Source organism: Brienomyrus brachyistius, chromosome 6, assembly GCF_023856365.1.
Source record: "Brienomyrus brachyistius isolate T26 chromosome 6, BBRACH_0.4, whole genome shotgun sequence".
In the NCBI taxonomy this organism is placed as follows: Eukaryota; Metazoa; Chordata; class Actinopteri; order Osteoglossiformes; family Mormyridae; genus Brienomyrus; species Brienomyrus brachyistius.
Window position 1 is genome coordinate 2126647 of NC_064538.1, and position 17525 is coordinate 2144171.

The 17525-nt window shown below is 46.0% G+C and overlaps 1 protein-coding gene across 1 annotated transcript; it reads right to left on the minus strand.

The window, feature by feature from the left end:
- Positions 1-1038: 1038 nt before the first annotated feature.
- On the minus strand, positions 1039-17189 carry slc2a1a (solute carrier family 2 member 1a). The gene is made up of 10 exons (XM_049016280.1): positions 16821-17189; positions 9357-9452; positions 7730-7890; positions 6795-7035; positions 5902-6064; positions 5440-5627; positions 5239-5343; positions 5003-5104; positions 4701-4904; positions 1039-4282 (listed from the first exon to the last, which is right to left on the minus strand). Exons 1-10 carry the CDS (start codon positions 16836-16838, stop codon positions 4085-4087), a joined length of 1476 nt encoding a protein of 491 aa, XP_048872237.1. The 5' UTR covers positions 16839-17189; the 3' UTR covers positions 1039-4084.
- Between the last annotated feature and the right edge of the window lie 336 nt (positions 17190-17525).

Consider the following 17525-nt stretch of genomic DNA (forward strand, 5'->3'; position numbering starts at 1 on the left):
TTACATACAGTTTATCCAGTATAGGGCAGTGATAAGCTCATGTTTCAGAACTATGGTGGCTTCTATCCTGTAGGCAGGATAAAAAGTAGAAAGGTGACTACTGCCCCCTTGTGGTAATTAAGAATCATCACCCCATTAGCAGGTTTACAATGTATTTTAATCTCTACGCACGAATAATAAAAAGTTGTAAATAGAGTAGAACAAATTACTCTAATATAGGAGCATAATAAATAGAAAATGTGTCTGCAAGGCATCACTAGGAAACAAAATAACTACCTTACTCTGTAAACAAATATTTTCTTTTTTCCTGGTTTTGTTGGTCTAACTTTCCAGTCCTTGCATGGTGACCTGTTAGGATCAAATTTAATTCCCGGAGCGTTTTACTGAACACACCCAAATGCAGCACTCTCGTTCTAAGGCAGAAAGACGCAGCGCTGCAGGGGAGGCTTTGAAAAGGCACCAGCACCGACTTCCAGCTTTTCTGATTATGATGACCAGAATAATAGTTACGTAGAGGCTGAGAGGTATAAATGATAAATGACGCCAATGACAGACTAGAATCTTGATGGAATTTAACAGAGTGCATTGTAACTATTAGTTATGCAAGAAAAAAAAACTGTCAACTACACCAGGATGCGATATTCAAACTGATGATGATATGAATGTTCATAATCACAATACGATATTTTACCGATGTAAAATATCAATGAGACGGTCAATGATTCTGGCAGGGAGCCAGAAAGGACCAAAAACGTGTCTGTCTGTGGGTCCTCGGAGGCGGAGCTGGGAAACACACTACTACTTATTAATTATTTACATATAATACAGCACATCAGCTAAGCATCCATACATGTGAGTTAGTGTGTATTTACAAACTCAGAATGTACACGTATTTTGCTGCATACCCTCAGAATGCATGTGTGGGAGGGTGAGACTGAAACAGCCAAATGAGGTCCTCAGTTAGACCTGGCGACCATCTGCAGGACAAGCGCTGTGCTCCTCAAAAGTGATTCCACTCTCAGAAATATTAGGAAAGTGCAACGGATCCATTTATTTGTCATACAGCAGTTAAGGGACATATAAAAAGAGAATTCTTTTGCCCTGAGACTTTTAGGTTTATAGAACTGCAAAACAAAATAAAAAAAACAAAAAAAAAAAAACATCAATCAAAAAAACGTATCATTAAAGTTCGGGAAACACATCATCACAGAAACATCGTAAAACTTTAAAACCCACAGTGGACAGTCACCACGTGCTGCCAATCACAGCTTGCCTTACCTTAAAAGGAGCCGCTAAGTAACCAATCGGAGGCGTCTACCGGGGCAGAATAATCCCACCCACCATGGATGTCAAAGCTTTATCTCTGCCTCATCTATTACAGTTTGAGCAAACTTTACGCTTATTACTTTGACAATAACAAAACACAGATCAGTGACATGTACGGAATCCCCAGTCAACATTTAAAAGGATGCTACTTTAACAGCAGATAAAAAAACATGTATTTCATTTAGTGGTGACTAAAAATAAATGAGTGATTATTCGCTTGACAGATGTTTGGCAAGAAAAAGTACAACACAAAGCAGTTCATACCAGCGCTGAAAATGGAGAAATTTACAGACTTAAACGTGTGTTACAATTAATAATGAGTAACGATGACACCTCAAGATCATCATCAGCTTGGTCCACCTGTAAGGGGCGGCTGCTCTTCCATCATGCACTCCTTATAGGAGCTTCACCTTCGCAAGCCAAATAAATCTTGTGCTTTGAGTTTGATTGTCCTCAGCAGGGGATTGCTGGGCAATTAAACGATTTAAATGGTGAACTCTGATTAATGAGTCACTCTTCCCTTTTTTCCTTAAAATAAGATGAACCGAACTTCACTGTTTACAGCTATTCACTCAGAACAGTGTTTTTCTGACATCTTCGGTGAGCTCCTGTAACGGCACATACCCACCACGACACAACCAAGCATCTCCAAGCAGACTCTGCACATCACCGACGATGCAGCGCATTTGCACATTTACTCCGAAGCCCTTATTTCACCCATTTTCAACATGCTTGCACTTCCCAGGGTTCCAAAGTCACATGTGGTCCATTCTATGACTTTAACAAAGACGTCCTCCTTTATGCAACTGCCTCACCTTTCAAAAGGATGACTGCTCGTTAGCCATCCGAGGGAGCTGCGAGGGAGGTGGGGCGTCTTCACAGAGATTAAAACTTTTTGTAATAACAAAACTGGTGAAAAGATAATTAACGATTTCATGAAATGGACTGTGTGAGGCCCAGGTGGTGAGTCAGTGTGCATACATGTGACATTGGCCGAATTTTGGACACCTGCACTTAACTGATCACTAAGCTGTAACAAGGATGATGACAATGTTCACGACTCAAGTAACAGGAAATGAAGACAATACTAATAATGCGACCCTGTTTGACAGCTTCTTACAAGCTATCAGCTACCTTGTTATCCAGTGCTGCACGATAGCATCTCACATACAAAGACTCATTACACAAGATCTCCTGTGCTCACTTGTAACCTGTTAATTGCTGATTACAGATTATTTATGTAGCCGCTCTGTGCTTAATGCACTAACTACCGCATCCACTGACTTATACGCTGCTTTGGGCAAAAACAACTGCTAAATAAATAGATGTAAAAGGAGAGTATGATGATATATTAGGTTCTAGACCAAAGCTGACACAATAAGGAATACAGTATAGAAACCTATTTTCCAACATATACTTCATACAGTTTATTTTAAAAGCAGTGTGTATGGAGGCAAATCCAATACAGTAAGGTTTAATGGCCCAGCAACAGCTGGTGACTGTATACAGTTTTAAAAATACGCTATATTAAGCGAGCAGTGAGTGTGGGGCTTTATACATGCTATAATATACGGCATGCATCCTATTACCCACAGTGCTCGACTGCTAAATAATACTGTACTACATAATCTTATAACACTTCTTGCATCTCAGACTGTTACTGCTTTTAAAGAACGTTAAAAATAACTCTTTAAAAAGGAACGCAGTTCCGCCTTGACTTTAAAAATTACATTTTGTAGTAAAAAAAAAAACAACGCTGTCTTTGTACAAGTTAGATAACGTCTCTTAAGCGAATCATATAAACGAAGGCATCGCCTTCTACTACACTGTAGTAACGCGATGAACCAAGACGCATTTCTGACGGTACTGTGTACGCAAAGGTGGCCCTGTGGATATGGGGCTCTTCTCACGGGGCCTGAAAGAGAAGCCGTTCCTGTCCACACCTCCTGCTTCATGGAGGGAAGTGCTTTCCCTCGTCCCAATAAACCCTTGTCCTGCAGAGGTTACATACAACTCCAGAAAAGCCCCAGAAAACCCTCTGTCTCCACCATACATAGACACCTGCCATGGGTCAAAAGTAATGGACCGGTAATGAGGACGATCTAGAACGGGGGTGAGCAGGCAGGTGGCAGTGTGGGACCCATAAGAGGACTTACTGCTGTCTATCTGGATTCGCATCTGTGGCCATGGGACATAAAAGAGGAACGATTAAGTGTGAAGGGTCATGGGAGTTTTAATTACACAAAATGTTCTTAGGACAGAATGAAAAATGATTGGTTTATAGAGACAGCCAATCAGATTGTAGTGGAGGTGAGTCCAAGCAACTGGAGGAGGTGGGACCAACCAATCAAATATCTCGGTCCCCCTCCTCTATTTGCTTGGACCCACCTCCTCTACAATCTGATTGGCTCTCTCTCTAAACCAATCATTTTTTGTTCTGTCCTCAGACTGTACAACTCCCATGGGCAGTGTGAAGTCGCGAGTATGCAAGTGCAGTGTGACCAGCTAACAATCTGCAGTGGTCACTGTCAGAATGGGCAGGGCTGCCACCACTTTACTCTGATCGCACTGGGAGTATCCTCTTCATAAGACAATCACTGCTCTTATTTCCTTTCAAATCCCCACCTCTGTTCCTCAGTCTATGTCGAGAGTTAAAAATGTAAGTGAAAATGGTTATAACGGATGCTGGGGGATTTACTGTTCTAGGAAAGCTAAGGATATGCATGGAGCCGGTGCACCAGTCGGAACCTGGGTGGGTCTACAGCTGGGAGTCGGATCCCAGGCTGCTGAGCTCTTCGGGGCAATACTTCTCAGTCCCCAACGCCGTTTGGCGGAAACCTGCGGTGATATCGTCGAACGTTCGGCCCTTGGTCTCCGGCACCTTGAAGTATGTGAAGATGAAGAATCCCAACAGCAGGAAGGTAAAGATGATGAAGATGTAGGGGCCACAGAGTTGCTATGGAGACCAGGAAAAGGGACATGATCACCATTGATTGATTAATCACCGGAGAAGGACTTGCCTCCAACAGAGGAATTCCGAAACCGGAAAGTAAAGCTCAGTAAGATCCATCCATCCATCCATTTTCCAAACCACGTATCCTTCTGGGTCGCGGGGGGTCCGGAGCCTATTCCGGAAGCTATGGACACGAAGCAGGGAACAACCCAGGATGGGGGGCCAGCCCATCGCAGGGCACACTCACACACCAGTGCACTCCTACGGGCAATTTAGTAACACTTAGCAAGATGTGTAGTAAAAATTAGGAAAAACTAAAAGCTACAAAGTAGCTATGGACTGGTGATGGTGACGCATTTATCGTATATGTAACCACGGTGAGGGAGCCGACACTGTCCGTTCCTGCAGAACGGCTGCCTACCTCCCCATACTGGAAGCACATGCCCACGATGAAGTTAGCCGTCCAGTTGGAGAAGCCGGCCACGGCGATGGCAGAAGGCCGTGGGCCCTGGCTGAACAGCTCAGCTACGATGAACCAAGGGATGGGGCCCGGGCCGATCTCGAAGAACGCCACGAAGCTGAAGATGGCCACGATGCTGACGTAGGACATCCACGGCAGCGTCTCCTGCGGTGCGGGGAAGGTGGAGACAGGGGGGGGTTTCAATAGCAGCAGGCCACTCTGCCGAAAGCGGGTGAGAGGTGACGGAGAGGAGGAATGCATACAATCAGCGCCATGGCGATGGTCATCAGGACAGCGGAGATGGCCATTCCCATCAGGCCTGTGAGGTGCAGGGGGCGTCGGCCGGCTCGTTCCACCACAAACAGCTTCAGGGGGGGGTGTGTACAGAATTTGTAACAACCACATAGAACAGAAGCCGTCAAGCAGCACAGAACCCCCCCGCACAGCTTACCGACAACCCCCCCGGACAGCTTACCGACAACCCCCCCGCACAGCTTACCGACACCACGGTGAATGCCGTATTGACGACACCGGTTCCGATGGTGGCATAAATCGGCTGAGCCACACCGGCCCTTTCGAAGATCCCGGTTGAGTAGTAGAACACCTGAAAGAGGAGCCCCAGCGCCATCTAGTGACACTGTCATGCCAAGCATGGTGGATCACGCGTGTGCGTGTGCGTGTGCGTGCGCGAGGAGCTCACCGCGTTGATCCCTGACAGCTGCTGGGAGAGCTGCAGCATGACGGCGATGAAGATCGGCTGGCGGTACAGCGGCGACAGGAAGAGCTCCAAGATGGTCACCTTCTTCTCCCGCAGCATCTGCCGGCTCTCGTCCTTCATCTCCTGCAGGTCGGCGTTCACGTCCGTCGTCCCCCGCAGCTTCTTCAGCACTGATGAAGCCGGATACAGACACGTAAACGCCTTAACTGCGCCACATGATAGGGGCCTGGTATCTGACCAGCATCCATCCAACGGCAAGTTGTCCAGTTACTCTGCAGACACTTTTATGCGAAGCCGTTCACACACTCACGCCGACTCATAGCTCTGCTCTCACTTGTACGGCTGGAAATGAAGTGGAAAATTTGGGACGAGCGTCCCGCTCAAAGATATAAGAGTAGTGCCTCCCCAGACTGCCATGCTGGTGTCCCGGGCACCAGGCCTCACCGCTCTTGGCCCTGGTCTCCTGGTTGAGGTTGATGAGCAGGTAGCGTGGGCTCTCAGGACAGAGGGGCAGGAGTGCGCACTGCACCACAGCAGGGATGAAGGTGAAGCCCAACAGAAAGGGCCACATAGTCCTGTTGCCCAGGAGGGCCTCCAGGCCAAACACCTGCCAAGGACAGCAGCAGAGTGTGCAACCAAACTCTAACAGCCTTAATACATGTTCCGCCAAGATCAATTATGGCTGTTTCAGAAGCTTAGTTGATACATAATAACTTATGCAGCTCACAATTACAAGCTATACCAATAGTTTGAGTTAAATGATTCATGGATAACAGCAACCAAAGGTGCAACAGTGCCCTCTATCCCAGGCTCCTTGAAACAACTGCAGACTGTAAAATTACGAAGTTAACAGAAAGAAACAACACTGAGGAATCACAGAACACGGGGTGTTTCTCAATAGCAGTAATGCAAACACCGTACTTGTGGTCTTGGGAAGACCGGTCTTGCTAACTTGCTTCCCAAGAACGGACTTGGGGAGCAATGAATCATGGGATTGATCTTGTTTGGCGAGGATGCAACTGATGGATACTTGTGCTGTGTGCGCTGTGGTGTGTCAACAAATGACCACTGATCACCTAATTCATTTACCATCCTCTGTACTTCTGTTCCCGAGTACTGGAACCGGTCTTCAGCAATGGAAGATGATGTAAAACGCATACGTGAGAACACAAGTACAGCCAAATGAGAAACACCCGGGGTTTCACAGTGGGAAGGAAGTGGCCCCGAGTCAGGGGAAGTCCCAGAGAAGACCTCGAGTCCATCTGCAGAAAGTGCAGGTTGGGCAGCAAAACGATGGCATATGGTCAGACAGGCCCTGAACATTTTTGCTGTGTCACCTGTGCCAGGAGGATGCCAATGACGATGCCAAGTTGGTGCAGGGTGCCCAGAGCCCCTCGGAGGGAGGTGGGAGAGATCTCTCCCACGTACATGGGCACGAAGCCTGTACAGAGTCCTGAGAAGAGTCCCACCACGAATCGACCGATGATCAGCATCTCCCAGGATGCTGCCATCTTGGAGAAGCCCATGAGGGCGGCCGCCACGAAGGCCAAGACGTTCACCATGAGCATGGAGTTCTTCCTGGAGGCCCAAAGGGGAAGGATCAGGGCCAGGGCTGGGGATACCCCCCAGAACAGAGAATGACATCCCCACATAACCAGACAGTAGAAAGCCATCTGATAAATGATCGTGCGCCTAAATGACTTCAGGTGAGGATCTGCTCTTATACTGAAGAGTGTAATCCAGCGTTTCCCAACCCAGTCCTCGGGGAACCCCTGACAGTCCACGTTTTTGTTCCTCTCAGCTCCCAGCACACCTGTGCCAGGTATCCGGTGTTCCTGATTGGCTGGGAGCTGGGAGGGAGCAATAATGTACGACTGTCCGGGGTTCCCCGATGACAGGGGTGGGAAACGCTGGTGTAACATTGTAATCGTTTAATGTAGCTGATCAGTGACTTCAGCTATTGATAGCACTGCACAGTATCACATCTCAAAGACATGGCACATGAGCGACAATCACCACGCCTTTAGATAACAGGTGGAACCTTTGTCGAGACGTCAGCTCTTCAGTACCATACGGGCATTTATTTACACGCACAATTTGGTAGGCAGGTTAGTAGTAGTATTAATAGTAGTACTGGTAGCCTAAAATATTTATGAGGCACTTTGTGACTCAAAAAAAGTTAATGATCTTTATAAATTCAGCGTATCCTGATATGATTATACTGGAATATCATGTGGTGCGGCCCCAGCTATTGACCTTCTTTTGTCTTTACCTTCCAAAGCGATTGACGAAAAGTCCCACGGAGAAGGATCCAACAATACCCCCGATGGAGAAGACGGAGACGGAGATGGCCCACAGCGTGGTGAGATACGTCGCAGGGATTGACGTCGAGTACCGGTCAAACCAGGTCTCATTATAGAAGCTCTCAATAATCTGCGAGAGTGGAAAAGGATCCGCTATCACTGACGAGGCGACTGGAGAATTATCAGTTAAAGCCATTATCTTATCTTATTTAATAAATGTCTACTAGTCCCCCAGTAGAGGGCAGTATATTAAAAAAGAGGTATCTCTCTGTTTCTCCTCCACCTCCAGAGCACATCAGCATCACAGTCGGCACCCTGACAAGCGAGCTGGGGACCCTGAATACCAGGGCATTTCTTTGACCTGAAAGAAACTGCGAGGCTGACAGTTCCAAAGTGGGACAAAAGAGGGCAAAATTTCACAATGAAAATAAAGGGTGCTGAGCCCGAATAAAACCCCCTTTCACCGAAACCCACCATTCAGTCTTGGCTATGATTCACCTCGTCTGTAGGCCACTTTCACAGCAACTGCTGAATAGCGAAATTTGGCCAGTTCAGGCTAATTAAGTACGGAACGTGGTCGACCTTTCACAGTCACAAGATTCTTCGCTCTGAGCTACATCATTTACATGAACGATGTAGCAGTCGTGCTTTACTGCCACAGCTGTAGTAGAGGAAGTTTATCGCTAAGGCTAGGTTAGCATAATGACCCTTATGCTAACCTAAGAAGAGTCATTATGCTCAGCTGCTTGGGTGTCTTAGGGGCCTCCCCCAAGCAGCAGGGTTGCCCAGCCATGCCCGGTGCTACAGGCACACAGTCCACTCCTTATTCATCACTGCAAGCCCAGTTCCCAGCAGGCAGTGCGAGATAGACAGTGCTGACCTGTTCCCTAGTCCTTTATAAGGACATAATCTAATAAACCCAGAGCTATTCTGGGTGACGGCCCAGGTCAGGCGTCCGTCGTCCGCGCTGAGGCTACAATGTTAGCGTTAGCGCCTTTACTGCAGACGCTCACTTCTGAGTGTGTGTGGGGTGCCTTGTTTGCCACAGCAATAATCTGCTTGTGACAGCATGCTGTCAGCACGAACATACGCACATGCCCACTCAGGCTGCTCGTTGGTGGGGAGGAACTAAGGTCTCGGTCTGAATTCATGAACTTTTGTCCCATTTTCCTTTCCTTACAGTCTAGGTAAACACAGAGGTAGAAAGTTCAGGTCCAGTAAGTACAAATCCAGGCCAAGACTTTGTTCCAACCAAATAGGTGAGTATTAAGAGTCACAGTCGCAGAGTACGCAACAGGTTGGTTGGAACAAATCCATGATCTGGATCACTACTTTCTGGACCAGACATTTCCACCTTTTGGCAAACGCAACAAGATTTCTTCTTGCTCATCTGTTCCTCAGAGCCCTGTTCTTCCACCAGCTACTGGGCACCAGTACTGATTTAACACTGGGATACTGTGTAATGTCAGCTAGGGGAAAGTTAAGCGGAGATATAATGAGACGGCATTCCTGGGAGCGGAATACTGCCGCAGCTAGATGGCTAAAGGGTGTCCTGAGTTGACGGACCTGTTACCGCGGCATTCCGAGCGTACTTGCCTTCTGAGGAGCATTGATGACCCCCGTGTTGTAGCCAAACTGCAGCGAGCCGATGACAGCGGTCCCAACTGCCAACATCAGCTGCAGCGTTATTTGCTGAACGAATTTGGGGAGGGGGGAGAGCAAACAAAGAAAAAAACAAACATTTTAATTCATTGATCTTTATGTCTCATTGGTTCACAATAATCACCTTGAAACAAGTTTCTTAATTACAATAAGCACATGGCCAAATTATGCACCTTCAATGCTTCTGCCTTAGCAGTACTTACATTATATACTTTCTTGCTATATATTTGTTATTAACTCCTATGGAGGGGGCTATTGTGCTACAAGTAATTTTTAAAATGATGCTAATTACTTTGAGCAAAAGCACAAGACGCTAAACCCCCCTCAGACTGACTACAAAGTTACAAATAAGGGGCAGGGCTGGCCTAATCGTTAGGGACGCAAACTTGTGACTGATAGGTTGCTGGTTCGCATCCTCGACCAGAAAGGTACCACTGAGCTACCCTGAGCAAGGTACTGCTCCCTGGGTGCTGAATTTGCTGCCCCTGCTATATCACATACTATATGGGTTAATGCACTGTGTGGTAAAAATGACTATTACTTCATTTTCAATGTCTCCCTCACACTGAAAAGCTAAACAAATTGGCAGCTAAGAGGAAAGTACTTAAATCTGAATCTAGTGGAAAGCAATATGAGATAAAGTCTGTGATGGGGTAACTTCATTCATAAAGACACAGACATTGAACACACACAGTGGGCAGCAATCCACTACCTGATGACATACAAGTAACTTCTCATTCAAATCCACAAACTTCACACCCCTCCTATATCATACCCATCACTTGGCGCCCAGAAGCTCCACCCTGATTCACATATCTACTGTAAATCCTGTCCAAGGAGCATGAAACACTCGGCATATGGAAGAGTGCTACAGCTTCTCAGGGATGCAGAGGAGTGACCCTAACCCTCTCCAACGGGCCATTTGTGGTCTGCATATCTGATTTGAGACCAGTCTCCTCCAGAATTAAACCCTGGGCTTTAGTTCTCCTGTCACCAATATTTACTTCAGATTTTCATGCTAGCGCAACAAAAATTGAAATGCACTGTCAAAACGGAAAATCAAAAATGGAAAAAATCTGAATGAACACACTGAATCCTTGTGTTTACCAGCAACTGTGTATTAGCAGGTTTTCATCCCAGCTGAGAAGGAGAATTACTGTCTGATTAAGCTGTGACACAGACCACTGGGTCAGCGAATGCAAACTGGAGAACTGGAGGAAAAGTAAATTGCCATCAAAGAGAACGGGAATGAAAAAAGGTCATAAAAATGTCATAAAAATATGCGTCATAAACATGATCAAAGACTCTAAGTATCCCAATCACTGTCTGACTGCCTCTCTATTATCTAGTAAATGCTATAGAACACACTCACACTACCAGACTCAAAAACAGCATCTTCCTTAAAGCAATCACACGCCTGAACACTGCACTGCACCTCTCATATGACATATATACCTTAGTATTATTATTATATTCATACTGAAACATCTCTTTCCCAAATGCTGCCTCTGGAAGAAGGATAGTGTTGAAGTGAAATACAAGCGACCAAAATGAGTTTCCTCCGCAGGGTGTCTGGGCTCAGCCTTAGAGATATGTGGAGGGGCTCAGACATTTGGGAGGGGCTCAGAGGTTTGGGGGAGGGGGGGGGCCTTAAGGAGAGTATCCTTATCCTCCACATCAAAAGGGGCTAGTTGAGGTGGTTTGTGCATCTACCTACAGTAGGATGCCTCCTGGACGGCTCCCGGGGGAGGTGTTTGGGGCATGTCCAACTGGGAGGAGGCCCGGGGCAGACCCAGGAGACACTGGAGAGATTATGTCTCTCGACTGGCCTTGGAACTCCCTGGTATTCCCATGGAGGAGCTGGAGGAGGTGGCTGGTGAGAGGGAGGTCTGGGCATCTCTGCTAAGACTGCTGCCCCCACGACCCGACCCCAGATAAGCGGCAGACCATGGATGGATGGAGGGATGAAATTCAATTTAAAAAATGATAATAATGGTTAAATGCAATACAAGCAAATACTATTCTGCAAAACTCCCCTGTACTAAATATCACACGTAAATATTATTTAATGAATGATCACTGTTTTTTACACTCTTGCCTGAATCTATAATGGAGAGTCTATTGTTCATTTTATCTACTGCTTTTGAAGCTCTGTAGACTTTCATTACAAAAAAATCCTTTTATAAACGATTAAATAATGTTATTGCGGTTTCTGACAACTTCCCAGCGATCTCAGTTAAACCTAAATCACAGCCGGAATGAGAACACACACTGCAGGAACACCAGCACCGGACGGTATAAACACCATGATGGCCAAACTCATTTTTATTATCTTCTTTTAACCTTTTAAATTCTCTTAGTCATAAAATATTCCATTAACCACAAATTGCCGACTTTTCCCCTGGGGATACATGACCATATTAAAGCATCTGGAAATGAGTTGGGCATTAAAAACCGTAAAAGAAGCCAGATAACCTGATTGTCAGGAACAGAGTGCTCCCTGTCTGTTGTACACTGCTTAACTACACAAAACATATTAGGTTTCACATTGTTAGTGCTGATGGAGAAGGGTTGCAAAAGGGGGATACAAATGCCCATATTTGGACAGAGTCAAGAATGGAGGAGGGAGGTGCTACACAGGGAGTTACATCATCCAAAAGATGGAATCGGCCAATCAGGGCAGGCGTCAGGGGTCTGCGAGTTCATATTCTGCTTTACCTCTGTCAAATTTCCCCCATCCCCCACCCCCCTTAAAAGTCCCTCACTGTGGTTAAAATATGCAGCATGAACTAAAGGGAGCCCCCCTCTATTTACTTTCAGGAACTTTAGTCGTGACCCAGACTATATGCAGAGATTTTTTGTATTATGTTTTCCAAGCACTACTATGCAGGGAAGGATGCATTAGCATGGAAACCACAGAGTGCAGATAGCTGTAGCCTCTTAAAGGCTGTTGGAAATTATAAAAAAATGTGGAATCAAAATACTGGAACTTCAGAAAGCACAAACATCAGAACAATTCAATTTTATATGCCGCCTTTCAAAACACAGCTGGACCCTTGCGCTGACGAGAGTGTGTTGCAATGCATGATTACTTCATTTACACTGAACTGATCATGATTGAGGGAAAAAGTAAATTCCAGAAGGCGACAAAGAAAAGACTCGAAAAACTCCTGTCGAACTATCGGGGAAACCTCCGGGGGTCCGAGGTCCCCTGGCTGCCAACCCTCCCGACAGGCTAAAGGAAGGAAAAAGAAAAGGATTGTGCTTTAATAAATGCGAGGTGTAATGCGGCGCACCAGGGGGCCAGGTCGCTGCGCGCATCTCTGTGGGGCACACCCCCACACGCTTTCTGAAAGGCGTGTTACGCACCCCCCCCTCACCATCTCACTGACACGCAGGAATTCAGCCTTGAATCACTGTACGCTCCTTTCAGTCTTTTTTTAACCTTTCACCCACACATTTTTTGAGGCCAAGCAAAGTGGGGGCAGAGATGTTTTTTTGGAAATACAGAACAGGGATACCTTCCTGGACAGGGTGTTTCCCCTCTGGGCACCCTGTGCTGCCTAGGACAGCCCCCCCCCCCAAACGCAGGCAAGATGGACAGATGGCAGGGGGAACAAGGATACAGTAAACCTGTTCAGTGGAGTTAGTGTAGACCCCATGACTTTAGGAACAAACATGGCAGTGTCTCTCTCTCCAGACGCATGCGTACCAGGAAAGGCTGATTTCAATTAGTGCACAATGAATGAAGCACTTATAAAGCCCTCAGCCAGGTTTGTACTGTACACTTCTTTTGTTTTTCAAGAATAAATTATAGTTTGTCTGTATTGATTATAGAGTGATCATCAGTTTTTCCACCATCCTCAATCACATCATGCCTGACAGATAAAAACAAACCTGAATGTGTTTTTGTACAGGTGGCCTCCACAATTCCACCTCGAGCATGACGACTTCGCAAATGTTCAAAATGCATAATCCGAAACTACTGATTGACTGGAATTTTATCGCTGTGCCACACCCACTATAAGGTTTCAGCAGAGCCGGGGCGAAGTGCATCCTGGGAGCCCTTGTGCACGATCAAAATGGCTTCGGGTTTTATATTGGAGCGCCTTGATTCGCTTTCTTTACATTGTTACACGCTCATGAATATTAAAGAGAGTTTGAGTTTGTATGCCTGTAAAATCCATCCCGACACGGTAAATGAGGTCTTAGTCGTCTCTGAGGTTGAAATTGGATTAAATCTGGGCTCCGAAATACTCAGCCAATGTTTATTACCCTTAAAATAGGGAGATTAAACCAGGCCTCTGTCCCTCCAGTTGCCTTGACACCATAAGCGTCATATCAAAGACAGTAAATTAATTATGTTTTAATCTGTTTGCATTTGGATTACAGCAATGTTGACTTGACTGCAACTAACAGTACTTCCATTGTATAAAAAAAAACAGCCACAATGGTTCTCGATTATAAATGTGAAGCATAGCATCTCATGTCACGAATGTTTCTCATACTAAAGCAGAGAAACAACTGCTGGTTCTTTCTTGGGTGTGTGGTCTTCCCTCCTGGGTTCTCTGGCTGGTTCTTTCTTGTGTGTGTGGGCTTCCCTCCTGGGTTCTTTGGCTGGTTCTTTCTTGCATGTGTGGGCTTCCCTCCTGGGTTCTTTGGCTGGTTCTTTCTTGCGTGTGTGGGCTTCCCTCCTGGGTTCTTTGGCTGGTTCTTTCTTGCGTGTGTGGGCTTCCCTCCTGGGTTCTCTGGCTGGTTCTTTCTTGTGTGTGTGGGCTTCCCTCCTGGGTTCTCTGGTTGGTTATTTCTTGTGTGTGTGGGCTTCCCTCCTGGGTTCTTTGGCTGGTTCTTTCTTGTGTGTGTGGGCTTCCCTCCTGGGTTCTCTGATTGGTTATTTCTTGTGTGTGTGGGCTTCCCTCCTGGGTTCTCTGGTTGGTTCTTTCTTGTCTGTGTGGGCTTCCCTCCTGGGTTCTCTGGCTGGTTCTTTCTTGTGTGTGTGGGCTTCCCTCCTGAGTTCTCTGGTTGGTTATTTCTTGTGTGTGTGGGCTTCCCTCCTGGGTTCTTTGGCTGGTTCTTTCTTGTGTGTGTGGGCTTCCCTCCTGGGTTCTCTGGTTGGTTATTTCTTGTGTGTGTGGGCTTCCCTCCTGGGTTCTTTGGCTGGTTCTTTCTTGTGTGTGTGGGCTTCCCTCCTGGGTTCTCTGATTGGTTATTTCTTGTGTGTGTGGGCTTCCCTCCTGGGTTCTCTGGTTGGTTCTTTCTTGTCTGTGTGGGCTTCCCTCCTGGGTTCTCTGGCTGGTTCTTTCTTGTGTGTGTGGGCTTCCCTCCTGAGTTCTCTGGTTGGTTATTTCTTGTGTGTGTGGGCTTCCCTCCTGGGTTCTTTGGCTGGTTCTTTCTTGTGTGTGTGGGCTTCCCTCCTGGGTTCTCTGATTGGTTATTTCTTGCGTGTGTGGGCTTCCCTCCTGGGTTCTCTGGTTGGTTATTTCTTGTGTGTGTGGGCTTCCCTCCTGGGTTCTTTGGCTGGTTCTTTCTTGTGTGTGTAGGTTTCCCTCCTGGGGTCTTTGGTTGGTTCTTTCTTGTGTGTGTAGGTTTCCCTCCTGGGTTCTTTGTTTGGTTCTTTCCTGTGTGTGTGGGCTTCCATCCTGGGTTCTTTGGTTGGTTCTTTCTTGTGTGTGTAGGTTTCCCTCCTGGGTTCTCTTGCGGTTTTTTCCTGTGTGTGTAGGTTTCCCTCCTGGGTTCTCTGGTGGTTTTTTCCTGTGTGTGTGGGCTTCCCTCCTGGGTTGTCTGTCCTCTAAAATTACTGAGATGGGCTGCAATTGGCAGCACCATGGTTAAACTGAATATGTATCGATAGTATAGAATGCAGTATAGATACATAGTATAGATATAGTATAGATCAGGGGTCTCCAACTCCAGTAGGTTTTCTGTCCTACCTGGCTTCTGATGAGCCACACCTGCTCTCAGGTAAATACCAGGAACAGGTGTGACTCATCAGAAGCCAGGGTAGGATAGAAAACCTGCTAGATAGTAGCTCTCCAGGACCGGAGTTGGAGACCCCTGGTATAGATACGTAGAATCAGAAACTGCAGCATGTGAGAAGGGCTCTCTAAGACCCAAAAGCCAAGGTTCTAAAAATGTCAACCTGGGGGAGGGATCCCAATAACAAAACTGGGTGGGTCACATGTTCCGGATTCAAACGCAACTTGGTTACACTGTGAATCCACCAGTTGGCAGCCAAATGTGTAGCGCGACATTCCCATTTCCCACTGCCAAACTTCATTCCCTTACATGTGTGCTGTGATGCTAAGCACATACTGGGTGACAAAAGACGTGTGAAATGACAGAAGTAGAATTTATTCACGGCAGACAGCAACAGGTAATGGGCAAGTTCCATGGTGGAATTTGTGTGACTAATGTTCCCAAGCTAAGGATGCTGCCCTTGAAACCCTAACAGGTTTTAAGACAGTGACGCTCTTCGGGACACCAGATCTCAAAACTAACTTTTCACATCAGGAAACCAGTTTAACAAAGCTGTCTGGACCACAACACCCTAACCAAAGAGCCAATGATTCATTTATCATTTTATGGGTTTCTTCATTCTTCGTCATTGAATGCACTGCTTAGATGAAAAGGATATAATCATCTTTTGTGCACAAGAGACCAAAAAGCGACTAGAGTCTCGGTACTAGTGTCCACCTCTGTTTAGCAAATACATGTTGATCCATGCAGCATCGAAAGAGACTTCGGCAGAATCTCGAAAGAAGCACCTGGAACTGGTCTGAGAAAAATGCAAAACGTTTTATAACATCACCTTGGGAAAAATCAACGCAAAGTAATAATTTTTTTAATGTATTCACTTTTGACTCAAATTAATTTTTTTTTATCGATCCAAGATGCCGGTGACGTCCCAATTTTTGCTTCCGTTTCGTTATATATAGGTCAACCACAAGTACTCTGTTCTTGAAATTACGTGGAAGTGGTGATCAAGTATTAGTATTAGTACAAACAAGACACATGTCGCCAAGGTAAATCAAAACTCATCTTAGTAAAATATGTTTTGGCATATACAGGGACTGTAAAATATAACAATACCAAGATGTTAAAGTAAAAAATTATCACATCTACACACTTAGAAAAATACTCCAATTATTTTTGTTCATGATATTTTTTGCGAAAAGGGAATTTTAATGTTTAGCGTCAAATTCTAAAAATCACAAAGCAAGTCCACTGTCCACGTTATCTATTTATGCGATATAAATCTAGTAAGAGACCGTGAAACTTTGTTAGTGGGCTGACGCAACGGTGCCCGGGCTGCGAGCCGCAGTGTCACTACGGCCGTATAATCTGTCACTAGCAGCCGCGTGGCACACATAAGCACGAAGCGTAAATGTAAATATTTACCTTGTCACCGGATTCCATCGCGGTCACAAATGCACGCTTTCCTTTTCAAAGTCTGTTTAAGTCTTTATGCGCTTTCCTCACGTCGCTAAATAGCTGATGTTTCAAAATGTTCTTCTAGAGCCAGAGGTCTTGGAACACGCAACAACGCAGGAGCATACGTGTACGTAATTAATACGTAAAAGGCTTAACAAAAAGACGGCAAGCAGAAACATAGTTCATCGTATCCGAGGGAGGCAGGGAAGTTCAGCCAGCGTGATCGCTGTACTTATCCTGACTCAGCTACGATGTAGACGAAGACACCTCCTGCAGGAAAATGCACCGGCGTGCTCCTGCAGGAGCATGAGGTCCTCAGCGTGCAGGGATAGCGCAGCTTTCATTAGCCAGTTATCGCTCGCGGAAGCCCCGAGGTGGAGGTGTGTGTGCGAGCGGAGCATCCTCATTGGCTGCGCGCTGTAGCCCCGCCTCACTATCTGCCAGCTCGAGGGGTGGCGGCGGCAGCGGTGGGGTGTGGGGGGAGGTTGGTTGAGCAAATTCTTCAGTGAGAATTAATAATGGGGATCGTGATCCCTTTTCCGTGAATCGAGTCTTTCAGAATCGTCCATAGATTCGTTCAGTTTTATATATTTTTCTAATAAATATCTATTAACATTACATTTTTATTAAATTGTGTAACAAAAGTGGATGAGATAAACAATGTTTATATAT